The 18,517-nt window shown below is 45.2% G+C and overlaps 2 protein-coding genes across 3 annotated transcripts in view; both read right to left on the bottom strand.

The window, feature by feature from the left end:
- The window catches only part of smad9 (SMAD family member 9), a gene marked incomplete at its 5' end in the record, with an annotated part of 7,213 nt that extends 5,576 nt beyond the window's left edge, over window positions 1-1,637 (bottom strand). For both annotated transcript variants that reach the window (XM_080549621.1, XM_080549620.1), the window contains 3 exons: window positions 1-231; window positions 623-838; window positions 1,439-1,637. The exon at window positions 1-231 is cut by the window's left edge and continues 30 nt beyond it. In XM_080549621.1, the coding sequence (XP_080405747.1) occupies window positions 1-231; window positions 623-838; window positions 1,439-1,637 (646 nt within the window). The remainder of the gene's footprint in view (window positions 232-622; window positions 839-1,438) is intronic.
- Window positions 1,638-7,141: 5,504 nt separating this feature from the next.
- Window positions 7,142-18,499, bottom strand: alg5 (ALG5 dolichyl-phosphate beta-glucosyltransferase). Its single transcript, XM_080550176.1, has 10 exons — window positions 18,200-18,499; window positions 17,449-17,617; window positions 16,679-16,725; window positions 16,227-16,295; window positions 15,959-16,051; window positions 15,624-15,737; window positions 15,291-15,350; window positions 14,749-14,900; window positions 14,278-14,363; window positions 7,142-7,998 (listed from the first exon to the last, which is right to left on the bottom strand). Exons 1-10 carry the CDS (start codon window positions 18,260-18,262, stop codon window positions 7,883-7,885), a joined length of 969 nt encoding a protein of 322 aa, XP_080406302.1. The 5' UTR covers window positions 18,263-18,499; the 3' UTR covers window positions 7,142-7,882.
- Between the last annotated feature and the right edge of the window lie 18 nt (window positions 18,500-18,517).

Here is an 18,517-nt window from a genome sequence, read left to right on the forward strand (position 1 = left end):
CTGCACTGCTGGGGGAGTTCGGGTAGCTCTGTGAAGTGGGGGACTGTGTGAGGGAGGAGGAGGTGGGGGAGGAGGTGAAGGAGGAGCAGGGCAGAGCGGGAAAGGAGTCTGGGTAGATGGCGTTCTGAGGCATCAGGGGCTCGCTGTGCAGGGAGGCGTTGCGGAACTTGGCTAGTAAGCTGTGCTGAGGGTTGAATTCACTGTGACGTGGGACCAGCACCGGAGGGAGCACTGAGAGACGGAGAGAGGGGACGGAGGACAAGAGATAACAGATAACAGGGAAGGGAGGAGGGAGGGAGGGAGGGGGAAGAGGAAAACAGATAAAGATAGATGAGAGAGCTTGATCAATAAATATAGTTCTGCGATATCAAGTGACTGGAAATCGAGTTGCCTCTGGAACACTGGAATCAGATTACCGCATCCCGCTCCGAACTTTGGATCAATTCCAATCCATTTCAATTTCAAAATCTTATTCGCAGGTACAGACATACAGGACCAACGTAACAAAAATGCAGGAGTTCCCTCATTTAAATCATCTCTTTCCATTTTATCCAAGTATTACCGGCACATTATGATGTAACGATAAGTATTTGATAGGATCTCCCGCAGTGCTCATACATACCCGGAGTCTCCACGCGTCTGTAGTGGTAGGGGTTGATGCAGATGTCCTTCTGTTTGGATCCGAAGGCGAACTCACAGCAGTCCAGGGCCTTGAGTTCGTGGTGAGACTGCAGGTCGGGCCAGCGCCACACCCGGCAGTAGATGACGTGGGGAAGGCCTTTCCTGTGGGACACCTGCAGCCTGCCGTCCAGAGAGCGAGGGATGGTCACGCACTTACCTAGCAGGGGACAAAGAGGGAGGTTACACAGGGATACCAGAGAGCCCAGTAGACCTGCTGGAGCCTGGTGCTTGTTATGGATTTGAATGGTAATAGTATTAAGCACTGGCAGACTCAGGGGGGGGGGGGGCAGGGGGGGCGACTGTCTTAAGTGCCCTTTTGAGTGTCAAAAATGCCCTTTTGAGTGGCGAAAATGAGAGGATGTGCCCTATTGGTGCCCCTCCAATGGTCTAAACTTGACCATGTGCACTGATGGGGTCCCATGTTGTGCAGTAGATGCCCTTTTTTTCTTTTCGCCCCTGCCCTTCAAACAGCCTGAGTCTGCCACTGGTATTAAGTGATGTAGTGTTACAGTAAATGCGATGCCATGTTTGAATGTAAATCACTTTGGATAAAAGCAAAAATGCGAAACAATCAATTTGGCACACTCCCACTGAATGGAATTGAATAAAACAAACAGTTGGCTCTGAAAAAAATAATAATAATAATTTGGATGGAGCTGAATAACACTGTCATTATGACATTCTATTGTATTTCAAAATCAATTGATCTTTTTTTTTCCGGTTCTTTCCCTAACGTGATTCTAATCTAGAGACTTACTGGGCTGTCCGGGGCAGCTGAGAGCTTTCTCCAGTTCCTCCATCGCTCCCTTCTTCTTCTTCAGCTTCTTCACCAGGGAGTCCACGGCTTTCTCTGCCCACTTCTCTTCCTCGTCTCCTTGTTTCCACCCCAGCAGTCGCTTCACTGCCGGGCTGGTGAAGGAGAACAGCGAGGTGATGGCGGTGGTGGTGGAATGCATGATGGCTGGATGGATGGTTGGATGGATAGATGGATGGATGGATGAATGGATGGATGGGTAGATGGATAGATGTAGGGGTGGACAGGACACTCGCGTTAAAGGGAGGAGTGAGGGAGAATGGGGATAGAGGAATAAAACGCCAGATAGACGCTGACACCGGTAGACGGGAAGAGAGAGAGAGAGAGAGAGAGAGAGAGAGAGAGAGAGAGAGAGAGAGAGAGAGAGAGGGGGGAAACAGAGGGATAGAGGCGGAGTGTGATGAGTCAATGTAAACACGAGGTCGAGTTATTTAGTTCCGCTGCGACTTCCAGGAGAGTGGAACAGGAGCGTCGGTGGGAAAGCTGGAACGCAGCCACCAACGGAGAGCGGATCCTTAACCCTCCCTCTGTGTTGGCACAGTACAAATCTGGTCAGGCCGGAATCGGAGCCTCAGCCTACAGGGAATGTTTTTCCCTCACACAGCCAGAAGTCTGGATCAGGTTTCTATCATCTGGGGAGAGAGAAGCGAGAGCTGGTATTAAGTGCTAATTTAGTTAGAGACAGATCACAGGTCAGGGATATGATCCAGAGGTTAAACAGAACAGAGGAGTTGGGATTAAGTCGGTTACGGGCCGTTTAACCCCGGGCCACTGGACTGGGACTGCAGGGAAGAAGCTGGACTCATGACAACAGCCTGACAAAGAATAAAGCGAAACAAAATCGACTTGCAAAGCGACCAGTCATGAACAATTTCGATTTGCCCACTTTTCTTCACTTGACTGCATGCAAATCTAAACATAATGTAAGAAGAAATAAATACAAGGTGACAGTATGACTATGGCAGTCGTACAATTGCACTTGACTACGAACAGTGCATTTTGCACAACGTCCCAAGGCAGCGGTCCCGATTTTTCACGAGTCACTATTGAACACTATTGAACTGATCAACATGATCTACCATGTAGCAACCATACAACCCCTCTTATTGTTCTGATGGATTCTCTCTGGAGAGAAAGAGCACATTGACCTTCAGCCCCCCTCCCCCACCCTCTTTTTCAATACTAATGAAATTATGACGGGATCATGAATTTCTAAGATACAATGGTATACCAATGCCATCCTGAGCATAGATTCAAAACCAATAGTAGTGAGGAATCAACTGAGGTAATACAAAGCATTTTCTATGCATGCTAATTCTATGATCATGGCATGTCAACAGGCAGGAGCCCCGCTGTCTAGCCAACTCACATCACAGGACTCGCCCCACACAGACAGCCAGGCAGCCAGGCAGGCAGGCAGGCAGACAGCATGGAAACTGAGGCATTTGTATCCAGGCAGGCTCTCTCTCTCTCTAGCCCTACATAAGCTACTGTACAGGCAATGTCAATTGTAGAGGTAGGATATGGATATGGCTTTAGGTCACAAGTTCAAGAGAGCTAAAGTGGAGAGACCACTGACACCACCTCTCTCTCTCTCTTCTCCCTTGCCCTCTCTCTCTCTCTCTCTCTCTCTCTCTCTCTCTCTCTCTCTCCTTCCCTTTCTCGAGACAAACGTGGATGGTCGTTAATTCTTAGTGGAGAGATATAAATATAATGTAGTTATTGTCCAGTAGAGTTGTCCAGTAGCAGGCATCATTTATAGAATACCTGTGGTTTGGATCCCACGCTTCCCCCAAAATCCCTGGTTGCTTTTTGTTGCACTGTTTATTTTCTGTGAGAGTGAGCATGACATTAAATAAATGAGTAGCCAGAATGAATCGTTATAAAAGTATGCGGACGTGCACTTAGAAATGTGAAGAATGTGGAGGGAGCGACTGGAAGCAGCAGGCAGAGGCACTTGAGGTCCAATCCTCGGGGCTGCGCTTGGCGCTCCACGGAGAGCTCCACTATGCCCCTTTCATTGACGGGTAAATGACATCCAGAATCACGCCGATTGGATAAAATCGAGATGACAGAAATGTGGTGGAGTCACGTATATTCGTGCATAACAAAGGTATTGCGTTTAGGTAGCCAAAAGTGCGTGCGCAAAGGCACATTGTAATCGGCGCGTCTGTCAGTCTGTGCTGTTCTTGTTTGGAGTCCTGTGTGCCACTGGCGTCACTCTGTCTGGGGGGGCTCAGATAGGCCAGGGGGCTCAGATAGGGCCAGGCTTAATTACCTAACGCTTTATCATCAGGACCCCCCCCCCTAAAGTAAACACACCAGTTTCCCTTTACTACAACCACTTTTATTCTGTAAATGTTGAGGTCTTTTGCTCTTTTCCCAGCCCTGAGCACACCTACAATGGCTTTAGAGCTCAAAGGTAAAACTGGCACACGCACACGCACGCGCGCGCGCGCACACACACACACACACACACACACACACACACACACGCACACACACACCACATCGCAGCAACATCATCTCTCTAAATCTCTAGCATATTGTATAAATTAGGGTTAAACAGAAGTTAAGTAATAATAAAATAACGGCAAACATCGTTCCATGGGGCCTAGGTTACACTAATTATAACAACATTCCATGCACATGTTTCAGACATTCAATAAACAAACTGACATCATATCAATAATCAAAACAACGGAACTTAGAAAATTCTACTTCTTCAACAAATGGAATATTGTTCTTATTTAATATTAACTGTCTCTCACCTTTGCTGTGATGACCAGTGTACACAGGCACTGTTGTCAATGACCGATCCCGGTGTGTGTGATGTGCGCAGTTCAGAAGGTGTGGAGCGTGTGTGCGGAGAGAGAGAGAGAGAGAGAGAGAGAGAGAGAGAGAGAGAGAGAGAGAGAGAGAGAGAGAGAGAGAGAGAGAGAGAGAGAGAGAGAGAGAGAGAGAGAGAGAGAGAGAGAGAGAGAGAGAGAGAGAGAGAGAGAGAGAGAGAGAGAGAGAGAGAGAGAGAGAGAGAGAGAGAGAGAGAGAGAGAGAGAGAGAGAGAGAGAGAGAGAGAGAAAGAGAAAGAGAGAGAGCCCGGAGCCACAACCCCGGCGTCAGCCTGGCTGGAGCCGCAGCGCCTCCCTGCGTGCGAGATCCCTCCGCCTTGCCTTGCCTGCCCCTGGAACTTTCCCAGGATTTCTGCAGCAGAGATTCAGACAGGGCAGCGGTGTGTGTGTGTGTGTGTGTGTGTGTGTGTGTGTGTGTGTGTGTGTGTGTGTGTGTGTGTGTGTGTGTGTGTGTGTGTGTGTGTGTGTGTGTACGAGCGTGTGTGTGTGTGTGTGTGTGTGTGTGTGTGTGTGTGTGTGTGTGTGTGTGTGTGTGTGTGTGTGTGTGTGTGTGTGTGTGTGCGAGAGAGAGAATAATATAATAGAATGAATGAATGAATGGTCTTTATTGTCATTAATATAGTACAGGTACAAGGACATTTGGGAGGGGGGGCTCCCCTAGTGCTAGGAAAAAAATACTAAAAACAAGAAGGGAAAGGAGCTGGTTTACATAAATAAAGGCTATGTACACTATCCACTATACTATACTATACAAATAAAACACTGTGCTATGCTATGCTATAAATATTCTAACATTTCCTATCTCTGAACCTTATGTACCCGAGGGTTGTCATATTGCACATAGTGTTATTGCACATTCATTTAAAGTGTCGCAGTTTGCAGGTTTGAAATGTTCACAGTTGTGTTTCAGTATTGCACTTGATTACAATAATATCAGCCTTGTGCAACCACCACAGATTGGTGTTTAGGAAACATTAAGGCTATGGCTAAATAGTTGGACTCCACACATGCTTCATTGTCTTCCAGATTAAAAAAAAAAAAAAAAACAGTCAGTCATTGTTTTTTTCACACTGAAACATGATCATATTGTCAATGGTGTAACGGTGTTAACTTGTTGTTGTAGTCCGTGAACATCTGATCCAGGTGGCTGTGGAAGGGGTGTGGCCTGTGGAAGGGGTGTGGCAGGACCGGACATGTGGCAGGACAGGAGTGTGCAACATGCATTGATCATAATACTAATAATAATAGGATTGTAAATATTAATACATCATGTCTGATACAGGTTTACCATTCCGATCCATGAACACTTTCCTTTCTTCCACAGGGATGTCTTGGAACATCAGGGATATTGGTCGTATAAATCAGCGCTTTTCAATTCACAGAAATACATTAAGAATGGCTCAAAGTCTTTCAGAGAGATCTGAAAGAGCGCCGATGCATAATAAAGCAACACTGGGAGGTGTGATGAAAGTAAAAAGGTCATCATATGAATTATGAAAGGCACCTGACCTGTGCTCTACAGTCTAATTGGGAACATTATAACATATATAAGCTTTCGCCTTATAATTGGCTAAACTTTAATAAGCGCGGCAGTCTATTTGTTTTAAATATTAGACCTATTAGAGTATTGTTATCGATCAGGTATCATTGTGGCAGTCTACATAACGAGGCTCCTCTGAAGTCTTTTTCATTGCGGATGAATACATGCCATATTGTGAGTGCCGTGACTGGTCCGGTTAATGACGCAAGCCCGGCTGGCGACAGTGAGTCTAGAAGTTTGACATTTTCACAGTTTACAGAACAACTGCCGTGGAACGTAACAATAACTTCCAATATCAAGCGCATTTCCATTTCGAGGAATCCCTCCCAAACCATATTTTAGCAAACAGACATGCCTCATCCTTCATGCATAGTTTTAGAGGGGGCCAGGGAACTCAGCGCGCCGCGATCAAGGTAGCATGTTATGAAGCTGCGTGCGTGCGTGTGTTACAGAGTGGGTAGGGGGGGGGGGGGGGAGAGAGAGACACACACACACACACACAGACACACAGACACACACACACACACACACACACACACACACACACACACACACAGAGAGAGAGAGACACACACACCCACACAGACACAGACACACAGACAGACACACAGATAGACACACAGGCACACACACACACACACACACACACACACACACACACACACACACACACACACACAGAGAGAGAGAGAGAGACACACACACACACACACACACACACACACACACACACACACACACACACACACACACACACACACAGACAGACAGACAGACAGACAGACACACACACACACACACACAGAGAGAGAGAGAGAGACAGACAGACAGACAGACAGATAGAGAGAGAAAAGGCTCTCCAAAGATTAAAGGAGGTAGAGAAACGAAATAGACAAAAAAATGCACAGGGGAAATGACTTCCTGACTCATGGCACTCTATCACTCTTGCAGTAGACAGACAGGGGACAAACAGGATGCGCTCCCCGTGGACCGGCCCACGGAGACATCCGCATTATTAGCGCGAGCCCCAGCCCTGCGCCAAACCTCAGACTCGCATAAGAAAACAGTAAATTAGGGGGGAGACTTAATTTATTCAACCACAAGAACTCTCTGTGGAGACTTTTCTGAGGTCCTCCTAATATGACATGATAGGCAGAAAAAAACAAGACAATAGAACATTTTTGAGAAGTAAAATAAACTGCACGAAGCCAAGAGTCTGTATGTAGAAATATGCAGACAGTTATGAATTCCCCTGGCTCAATGGTCTACTCTAAACTGAACTTGGACAACATTATGCCTTTAATATACTGGCTATGATAGTGTCAATGGAGCTTGTAAACTGGTAGCGCCAAAGCTTTTCCATCACAATGGGATGGTTGATGTAGGGCTTGCTACATGAGTTACCCAGCTGATTGGGAATTAAGTGTTGCATGTTCATGTGCTGTCCATGTCAGTTTACACCATATGACACCGGAAGGAAGACTAAGAATTTATTCATTTATTCAGTACTTTTTATTTGGTTCAAGTCATCCAGTCCATCTTCAGCCATACGCATACAATCAAATAAGTCTATGATACACGATTATAATGGCATTTCAGTTTCACCTGGTCAAATCATAAAAATAAGAAAAACTAATAGGATCTCTAATACACTACATTGTCAATATGTCGTTTCCCCGAAACTATTTGTTTTGACACAACACAAAAAATAAGTAACATGGTACATGGATTGACATACAGTGTATGTGCTGGGAACCGTGGCAACGGCTATCGGCTTGCAACCATGGACACCACAAACCGTTCAGAGCCTAACATTGGGCGGGACCACCAGGAACTGTCAATCATTAATTGTTTTATCGCTCCAATGACAACATTCAAAAGTACAAAGAGCTTCTTGTTGATTACAGAGGTTGACAACAGTGTCCAGTAATTTCGTCCATTCAGAGGCCTCATCCCTCCAATCGCAGACCGTCTCTGTGACGGGGTTGGCTGATTGGCTTAGTCAGTCTTGCGTGGGGACTCCAGCTTCCAGGCACCTGTGATGTAACGGAGGCGGATGAACACCAGGTCTCGACCCATCTGCAGCCAGCTCCACACTGGCACCAGCTTGGACCCTGAGGAACCAAAAACATAGTACTTTTAGGCCCTGTCCACACGTACACGTGTTCAACATAGCTTTTTCTATGTGTTTTTGCTTTTCGCCCACACGCAAACTGCTTTTTAGGTCACTGTGTGAGAGCCATTTAGGCCTACATGTTTATGTTAATTTGTAATGTTCTTTTTTTATGTTAATTTTTATTATTGTCTTATCCTGCTGATAATTTCACTTCTGTTCAAACAGATCCAGGACACATCAATCTTGCAAATGTCATCCATAGAGAAAATTATATTGCTGCAATCCCTGTTCGACAGCAAAATCTCTCAGCACTTCCTGTAAGAGAAATCTCAGTGTGCGATGGTAATCCACGTCATTCTGTCTCATTCCTAAGGGTGTTTGAACATGGTAATGAGGACAAGACAGATAATGACTGTGACAAACTGTACTTCTTAGAGCAGTACACCATTGGCCAACCCAAGGAACTTGTCCAAAGTTGCCAGCATATGAATTCAGAAAGAGGATTCAAAGAGGCTAAGAAGTTTTTGAAATGGCACTTGAACTTGGCAATGAAAACACTTTGAAAAGGCACTGAATTGGGCAGCCAAAACAGAGGATGGTAGGGCTTTGAACAACTATGCTCTATTCCTGCGAACTTTTAAACGCAGCAACGCTTAAACGATATTCAGTACATGGAAGAACTGGACTGTCCCACCAACATGAGAGCCGTCATCTCCAAACTCCCATTTAAACTCAGTGACAAGTGGAGATCAATCACATACAACATATTAGAGAGACACAACGAGTAAAGTTCAGTGAACCAGTGGAGTTCGCCGAAAAGCAGGCCAGAATACATTTCGATCCAACACTCTTTGGATCCATTTCCAAAACAAAAGGTTCTAATGACAAGGAGCAAGGAACTCCGAGCCAAGCCAGCCAGTAGAGTGCAGTTTTGCTACCACAATCTATGGGGTTTGAGCCAGCTCAAGAGAAGAGTAAAGACACCAGCATAGTAAATGCTCTACAAAAGCCCTGCATTTTCTGTACTGGAGATCACAAGATAGACTCATGCGAGTAGTTCAAGGCTAAACCCCACAAAGATTTTTATTTTATTTCCTGAGATCGAAGGTTTGGCTGCCTCACAAAAAGTCTTGAGTATAGATTGCAGGAGACGGATTACCTGTCACACCTGTAAACCCAAGCACTCTAATGTCCTGCACATTGTATCCAAGAGTGCAAGTGAGAAGATGGAGAATTCATTGGAGGAAACTGCAGTCAGCAGTGCACTTGTTTTCTTGTTCCCTAGCAAGCATACAGGGGGCGGCAACAATGACTGCACACACTTGCCATTCTGCCTGTGAAGGTCTTAAGCACCTATGCCTTTCTAGATCCAGGCAGCTCTGCCACCTTTTGTACAGAGCAACTGATGAGACGACTGAAAGTCAGTGGCAGAAAGACTGAAATACTTCTACGCACCATGGGCCAGGAGAAGCCAGTGAGGAGTTACGAGGAGTCCCATTTAGACAACGACACATTCATTCACCTTCCTGTACACTATATGGACAAAAGTATGTGGACACAATTATCGTCTGGGGCTGTTTTCATGGTTTGGGTTGGGCCCCTTAGTTCCAGTGAAGGGAAATCTTTATGCTACAGCATACAACGATTCTACAGAATTGAATGCTTCCAACTTTGTGGCAACAGTTTCGGGAAAGTCCTTTCCAGTTTCAGCATGACAATGCCCCCATACACAAAGTGATGTCCATAATGACATGGTTTGCCGAGTTTGGTCTGGGAGAACCTGACTGGCCTGCACACAGAGCTCTGACCTCAACCCCATCGAAAACCTGTGGGATGAATTGGAACGCTGACTGCGAGCTAGTCCTTCTCACTAGGGATGCACCGAACATTCGGCCACCGAATGTATTCGGCCGAATATCGCAAAATAAAGCACATTCGGTATTCGGCCGAATGTGTGAAAACACCGAATGTTTACCACTGAATAGTGGCCGTGTTTTGATGACGCAATACAATTAAATATAACTCTCAACAGGCGCGCGGCGCGAGGCGACCGCGCTTTCAAAACTGGCTGCGTTCGTAAATTCACTCAGGAAATCCGATCAGCACTCATGGAATGCCTCTCGTCCAATCAAATGACTGTTTCTCTATGACGTCGGGCCCAGTGTGCGCTCCAGCGCTCTCAGAGCGACTTTACGAACGCAACCTTACACTCATCTAGCTAGTTAGCTTAGCAGTCGTAGCTCAATTTAAAATTGGAGTGAGAAGCAGAGTTGTTGCCTTGTTGAAAACATATTCAGACTCCCAGCTGTTCTACACGAGTTTATGACATGCAGCTGTATCATGCGGTGGTTTCTATGCAAACCAGAGACTATAAAAACAAAAGATATTCATTCTGAAATAACATGAACTATTATCCTTACACTCAGGTGGACTCAATTCAACTTGTTGAATGACTTGTTGAAGACATTTAGCATTTGACCTAATTTTAAGAGTGACAAAGGGTCTGAATACTTATGTACATGAGGTATTTCTGTATTTACATTTTAATACATTTGCAAACATTAAAAAACGTTTTTACTTAGATTATGGGGTACTGTGTGTGGATTGATGGCAAATCTATTCAAAAATGTGAAAAAAGTGAAGGGGTCTAAATACTTTCTGAAGCCTATGTAGAGACAAATCATGAATATCATTAACTTGAACCCTGGAAAGCAGTAGAGATTAAATCCCACGATAATTAGTTATAATAAGTTATATATAAAAGTTCTTTTTTTTCAATCTCAATTTCTTTCTTTGAGAAGCATGAATAAAAAGCAAAATGTATTTAGTTTATGCAATGATAAAATTAAAAACTGCCGATACACATTCGGTATTCGGCCAAGTGTTTCCTTAAATTCGGCTTCGGCCTCGGCCAAGAATTTTCATTTCGGTGCATCCCTACTTCTCACCCAACATCAGTGCCCAACCTCAGTGGACAACCAACCAAGCTCTTGTGGATGAATGGGAGCACATCCCCGCAACCATATTCTAAAATCTAGTAGAAAGACTTCCCAGAAGAGTCTTCCCAGAAGCTGTTCTAGCAACTCTATATTAAAACCCATGGTTTTGGAATGAGAATTTCAACAAGAACATGTGGGTGTGATGTTCGGGTGTCCCAATACTTTTGTCCATATAGTGTATATATTCAGAGCAAGATTCTGGTCACTAAAGACAACATTCCTTCTCTAAAAGAGGTCAATCGGTGGTCATATCCGAAAGACATTCAGTTGAACCAGATTGATACTGAGATCGGACTGCTGATTGGAATCAACACTCCAAAGTTAATGGAACCGTGGAGGATCATCAATAGTCAGGGTAATGGACCCTACGTGAAGACTCTTGGTCTAGCATGGTAGGCCAAATCTTACTTCAAACAGAATCACCATAGCCAGGATTGAAGACCTTTTAATCCAACAATTCAATCAGGCTTTCTCAGAAAAGAGCTATGGAGATAAGAGGGAAATGTCCATTGAAGAGAAGCAACTCATGAAGGTTGCATCCAACTCTGCTATACTGAAGATAGATAGATAGATAGATAGATAGACTTTATTTGTCATTGCTACAGTACAGGTACCAAACAACGAAATTTAGGAGGGGAGGCTCCCCTGGTGTTTAGGAAAGGAAAAAGAAACACATTTTAGAAAAAGCATAGATGCATAAAATCACAAGAAGGTAAGGAGCTGGTTTACATCAATAGAGGCTATGTACACAATCCACTGTACTATACTGCACAGATAGTCAACTAGGGTTGTCATATTTCACAAGAAAGTATTTTTTCACATTATTTTAAAGTGTCACAGTTTGCAGGCTTGAAAATGTACATGTTTGTGCCTCAGCACTAGCTGCCATACAATCCGTCCGGACTGTCCTGGGCCCAGAACTTAGGCCTTTTCTGTGTTCAGAAGCTGGTAGAAGCTGTCCTTCAGTCTGTTTGTCTTAGCGGCCGGGGTCCTGTACCTCCTGTTCGAGGGCAGCTTGACAAAGTGTTCGTGCCCAGGGTGGGTCGGGTCCTTGGAGATCTTGGAGGCCCTCCTGAGACAGCGTGTTTTGTACAGCTCCTCCAGAGAGGGGAGGGGGGCGCCGGTGATCTTCTGTGCTGTTCTCACGACTCTCTGTAGATCGCTTCTCTCCGCTGCCGTGCAGCTGTGGAACCAGTTGGAGATGCCGAAGGTGAGGATGCTCTCCACTGCGCCGTGGTAGAAGGCCACCAGCATCTCCTTCTTGCTGTGTTGTTTCTTGAGGCATCTCAGGGTGTATAGCCGCTGTTGTGCCCTCTTGATGGTGCCTTTAGTGTTGTCCTTCCAGGCCAGGTCATCCCGCATGTTGTGTCCCAGGAATCGGAGGTTTGAGACTATCTCCACGCTCTCTCCGTCGATGAGCAGGGGCAGGATCTCGGACTTTTTCCTCCTGAAGGAGGGACATTACTACATGCGGCTACCTTTCAGAGAATTGGATGAACAAATGCCCAAAATAAAAAAATAAAAGCAAACCAACATGCTTTGAATCTCACCCGAAGGTTTAAGAAGAATCCTGCTTTCCATGAAAGGTTATCAAGGAAGGTCACATTGAAAGAACAGCTACACAGAGAGGAGGGTAGAATCTGGTATATTCCACACCATGGAGTTTACCACAAAAGGAAGAACACCATCCGAGTTGTCTTCGACTGTGGTGCCACTTTTTAAGGCACTTCCCTCAACAGTAAACTTCTGCAAGAGCCAGACCTTACAAATGCGCTCATGTATTCAAGAGGTATGGTGTAGTGTCATAGTGTCAAGAGGTATGGTGTAATCTTCACATGCTTGGCAAGTCGAGCTATTCATCTGGAGATGGCCTATTCTCTAGATACCAGCTCATGTATTAATGCTATCCGGCAGTTCCTCTACAGAAGGGGTGAGGTCACAGACATGAGGTCTGACCATGGAACAAATCTAGTTGGTGCTGAAAGGGAATTGCGGGAGGCATTGAAGGAAATCAATCACAGCCAGACTGAAAGCAAACTCTTAGTCCTTAATACTACTCTGAGGCAACAAAACCTTGATGATGAAGGCCTACAGACTGCATTGTGTGAGGCTGAAGACATTCTTGGCCATTCATGACCGCCCCATATCTAAAGTGTCCCCCTGATCCCAACGACCTAGAACCTCTCACACGTAACCATCTGCTGCTTATGAAAGGAAAGCAATCATGCCACCTGGTCTGTTCCAGCAGGACAATAGGTACTCAAGGAGGAGGTGGAAACCAGCTCAATACCTTGCAGACCTGTTCTGGAAACGGTGGCTCACGGAGTATCTTCCACTCCTGCAAAAGCGGCAAAAATTGATGCGGGAGAGGAGGAGTCTTGCTTCAGGAGATGTAGTGCTAGTTGCGGATGATACCGCACCCCGCAACTCATGGCAACTTTGACGGGCATGGCAACTCATGGCAAATTGTAATTCTATCGTTTCATTGCAGAAGAGGCATACAGGTTTAGCCTTACTGAAAGTTGGCAAGATGATTGCGTACTTGCCAGTCCATTCTTCATTAAAGCTGCGGTTTTCCACGTCAATTTTACGCTTCAGGTTCTTTGTGAGTGACATTTTGCTGGATTGATAGTGGTGGTCTGGTCTAGTGGAGAATGAGTTGGACTGGTGATCGGAAGGTCATGAGTTTGAATCCCGCCTGAAATTCTGGCCCTTGGACAAATGTAATTGGTGACCCCTGCTCTACACACTGAAAACTGACCTTTTGGAAAACTCCTTCCAGGGTGAAGATATTCAGAAACTCTGTTTTCAGTGTTGACATGTAGACAGGTAATACAGAGTTTTTGGCTTGTGACGTCAGAGTGTGCACCGTTATCTCCTTTGTTTACATCATCCAGAGGCAACATTGTATTCGCTGCTCAAGAAGAAGCCCATCGATGCGCGTGCTCCTAATGTTCTTCTGTGGTGTTTGACATAACGTTTTATCGCTACCTACTGGCCTGGCAAACGTTTTTGTGTTCTCGTGGATGGAGATATTTTCTAAAACAGTACTTGTGTGGACAGAATTTTTTTTCAGAATGAAGGAAAAACACTGTCTTCAAAAATACCTGCGTACGTGTGGACTAGACCTTACTCAGTTATATTTCTTTAACATTACAGTGCTGAACAGAGACGAGACAGCCCACACCAGCTTTAGTTGATACCCTCTCCCTGAATGATTTTCATTGAGGGTTTATAAATGATCAAACCATATAATACATATGCATGTGACAACTCACCTTCTATCTCTGTCCAGTTGACAGCCACCTCTGCTATGGGGATTCTAAAGCACTGGGCAATGTACAGGAGCTCCACATCAAAGGCCCTGAGGTAGATCAGGAAGTGAATTTTAATTCAGTTTTAACAATGTTCACTATAATAAGATTACAAATCAACAGTCTCCAATGATCACTCACACACGCACGCACACACGCACGCACGCACACACGCACACACGCACACACATCATACTTCCTTTCACACTGTAGTATTCCAAGAACAAGGGTGTAAAACAAAGCCACCAGGCAGTCATCTTCTGTATTGGATGTGTGTGATGTAAGGTTCCCACTGGGACCACTGAAAAATGTATGCACTCACTGCAATGTAAGTCGCTTTGGATAAACACATCAGCTAAATATATATTATATCATTATTATTATTATTATTATTATTATTATTATTATTATTATAATATTAAGGTGAGACCGTACCAGCGCTCCACATGCATAGAGGAGAAGGTCTTCAAGGCAGCCTCACGGGTGAAGAGCTTGAAGCCACACTGTGTATCCTTGATTCCCCGCACACAGAAGAACCACACCAGGAAGTGGAACCCGTACATTAGGAATGTTCTGAAGACTGACCGCTACCATGGAGAGAAGAATAAAGCAGGCAGTTTATACTATCAATCTACACACAATATATCAACATGTCAGTTTGTTAGTCTTATTGGCCACACACACACAGACACACAGACACAGACACAGACACAGACACACACACACACACACACACACACACACACACACACACACACACACGATGTATAGATAAACAGACAGCCAGACACAAAGACCATTACACTGAGACAGATACAGAGAGACAGAAATAGATGGACTAACCACTTTAATTGAATTGGCATTGGCATAGAACAAGGACAGAGACAACGAAACACACAGGTCAAACCGTCCAGCAGACAGACAGACAGACAGACAGACAGACAGACAGACAGACAAAGACAGACAGACGTGAGTACCTCAGCGACTGCTTCTTGCTCCAGGTGTGCTCTGGACCCACAGGATATGGCCATGTTCTCCTGTAAGACACAGACAGACACAGACAGGCTCCATCAGAAAGGCAGGAGAGCAACTTCACGTTTACACCATCAACATTGCTCTTGTGCAACAGGATACACGAGGCAAAAGTTAAAAAAAGGTGAAAGCCCTGTGCACCGCTGTGCAATCTCTTCAAGGTGAATCCAGCACGACTAACTGTTTCCATGTTCTTAATTTCCATTGTGATGTAACGCGTTTCACTTCGTCAGGTTTGCTGTTACAAAGTCAAGCACACAGGTGTCTCATATACACACCGGTTTAGGGTTGACGTTGTGAAGGCCGGCCTCCACCTTCTCAATGTCAGCAAACTTTGTAGCACCATCAGCATCTGCCATTAAGATGAGCTTCCCCCGGGAGCTCAGAGTGCCCTGAGAGAGAGGGAGAGGGAGAGAGAGGGAGAGGGAGAGAGAGAGAGAGAGAGAGAGAGAGAGAGAGAGAGAGAGAGAGACGCTTTGACTTTTTGATATGAGAGAGAGAGAGATGTTAAGAACGGATTGTTTTGGGAAAATGAGATACTTTCTTTTTTTTGCTACTTTCGTTCCAATAAAGCTCATTAGAATCAGATGGTTAGAACGTGCACGCCTCTCACCATCCTCACAGCCCCGCCCTTCCCTCTGTTTTTCACCAGCGTCAGGACCCTCACTTTGTCTGCCCCGTACTTCTGGCTGTACTTTAAGGCCACCTGGGAAGACAAGAGAAGACACACACACACACGCACACATCTATTCAAACACATATTTTCATACAATATGACAGTGTTCTTATTAAAGTAATGTCTGACGTTTGAATATTTGAAAGACATGTCAACATTTCTATTGTCATCAACCACAGTGTTCAAAGGATGTTAAACTGGGTACCTCTGTGGTTTTGTCTTTACTGCCATCGTCGACAACAATGACCTCATAGGTAAACAACGAATGCTGCTTCTGTGAGGAGGAATGAGTGGAGGTGAGATGAATGTTCCTTGGTACAAAATCTTTCATTTACAACACTGCCACCTTGTGGCCAGTTCAAAACACTGAAGGAAGCGAGGACAGGTAGATTCATGATGGTGAAATATGGTAGGTAATTTGCAGTGGAATTTTTACTTTACAAATCACGGATACGATTCGCACAGGATAAAGAACACAGACGACCTCTGTAATTATTACAAACTTTCAGAGGTCCCCAGATAATCGTTGTCCCATGCGAATAGGGCTTATAGCAAACATTTTATGGAAATAATTAGTGACAAAAATCCTGCAGCTTCTCTTTAACAAGGGGCAGATAGATGCTTCAAACAGCCTCCAAACTGAGGGACAACACTCACCTGTCTGTTCTCTAAGTATTCCATAGCTTCTTCCATCATCACAGGCACTGAAACCACAGACACATCCCTGTTGTTCAACATGTGTCCTGCTACTGTCGTCACACGTTATTTCATTACAATGTCTGGGAACCAAGATGTGGCAAATTCAAAGAAGCAAATTGTCCCTTGGAATTCAACCTGCCTACTACTAGGTCTAAGCTAATGTTGAGGGTGTTTAATCCACTTCGATTAAACATTAAGTGACACATTTGATTGCGATTTTACTGGATGTTCAATGAATTCAGTCAACTACCCTAATTGCATGGAATAAAACACTGCTGAAAGACCAGGTGGCATAGACCAAACAGGTTTGGCAAAGCTTTAGACTTAATGTCAGACTAGGCCTGAATATGACATTACAGTTTTACATTTGTTATTTTAGAAGACATGAGTCACAATAGCACAGTTGACAAGAGAACGTTTCCACAATGAGAAGGAACATATACAGTACCAGTTAAAAGTTTGGACACACTTTCCGATTCAATTGAATGGGGACGTGTGTCCAAACCTTTGACTGGTACTGTATATAAACAACTCATCTACGTACAGAGCCAGACATTTGAGTAAATGAAATTGAAAGCAGCATCTGACACTGGGCTCGGAAAGCTGCCAATCATACTTCCAGGCCACTTAACATGACATGAACTCCTTCCAATGCGTCTTACTAGGAGGATAGCTATAGCGAGGTGTAGTAGGGAGTACGGTAATTGGAACAGGGATCCGTCACTCACATCGGAGTTCCTCGTTGTAGGACGGGACCACCACAGAGAGCTCCCGGGAGTGAGGGTCGTGGAGGCTGGGGAAGGGCTCCTTCTCTCCTGCAGTGGTGAGGAAGTACTTCTCCTTCTCGTGGCGGGTCAGGTCCACCATGCCGGCACTGAGGTGTGCAACTACGACAACCTGAAGAGAATCAGAATGGGATTGAGATGGATTAGCCACAGGAGTAAAACATATGATGCCAGTCATTCAGCCTCAGTGTTAAACACGAATACATGAGATGTTATTTGAGTGGGTATGTGAATGGGTCTTCCTCGTTCTGAATGTTGACAAAGCTGGCTCCTGTCAATGTCAATGACAAACAACGACTGCCAGTCATCGTGGACTAAACATCTCTCTCAGACAGACAGACAGAGAGAGACAGAGAGAGAGAGAGAGAGAGAGAGAGAGAGACCGAGAGAGACAGAGAGAGAGACAGATACAGAGAGAGAGACAGAGACAGAGAGAGAGACAGAGAGAGAGAGACAGAGACAGAGACAGAGACAGAGACAGAGACACACACACACTCACACACACACACACACACACACACTCACTCACTCACTCACTCACTCACTCACTCACTCACTCACTCACTCACTCACTCACTCACTCACTCACTCACTCACACACACACCCACACCCACCCCCCCCCCCCCCCCCCACCCCCCCACCCCCCCACACACAAATAACCCCTATGGAAATGTGATTCAGACTAATACATACCACAATCAGAGCTGCTGCTGCCAAAGCGACCAAACACTGAATCAGTTCACATAAACAATCCATGATCCATCCCCTAGTGTCCACACACACCAACACACACCAACTCAACTGTCACTCAGTAGCTGGCTGGAGTGGTTGGCTAGCTGTGGCAGGTTACTAGCTTGCACACTTGACTGTCCTGTGCCGTCCCGGACGCCTCTCACACCACCACTGTCAGAGAAGGAAGTACGGAGAGTGTTTTGAAGTTGTGGTAGAAAACCATGGCCGGTTTGCGTTGAACTTTCTTGCCTCTTCCACTCACAGAGAAACACCTACGCG

This window comes from Nansenia antarctica, assembly GCF_963989245.1.
Source record: "Nansenia antarctica genome assembly, chromosome: 20".
NCBI lineage: Eukaryota > Metazoa > Chordata > Actinopteri > Argentiniformes > Microstomatidae > Nansenia > Nansenia antarctica.

Excerpts from the sequence above, each read along its gene's own strand:
- alg5 (XM_080550176.1), bottom strand. The coding sequence starts at position 18,262 with ATGGATTGTTTATGTGAACTGATTCAGTGTTTGGTCGCTTTGGCAGCA. Across the intron at positions 14,901-15,290 it reads AGCAAGAAGCAGTCGCTGAG|CGGTCAGTCTTCAGAACATT; the intron begins GTACTCACGTCT and ends TCTCCATGGTAG. Across the intron at positions 7,999-14,277 it reads CAACTGGACAGAGATAGAAG|GGTCCAAGCTGGTGCCAGTG; the intron begins GTGAGTTGTCAC and ends TTGGTTCCTCAG.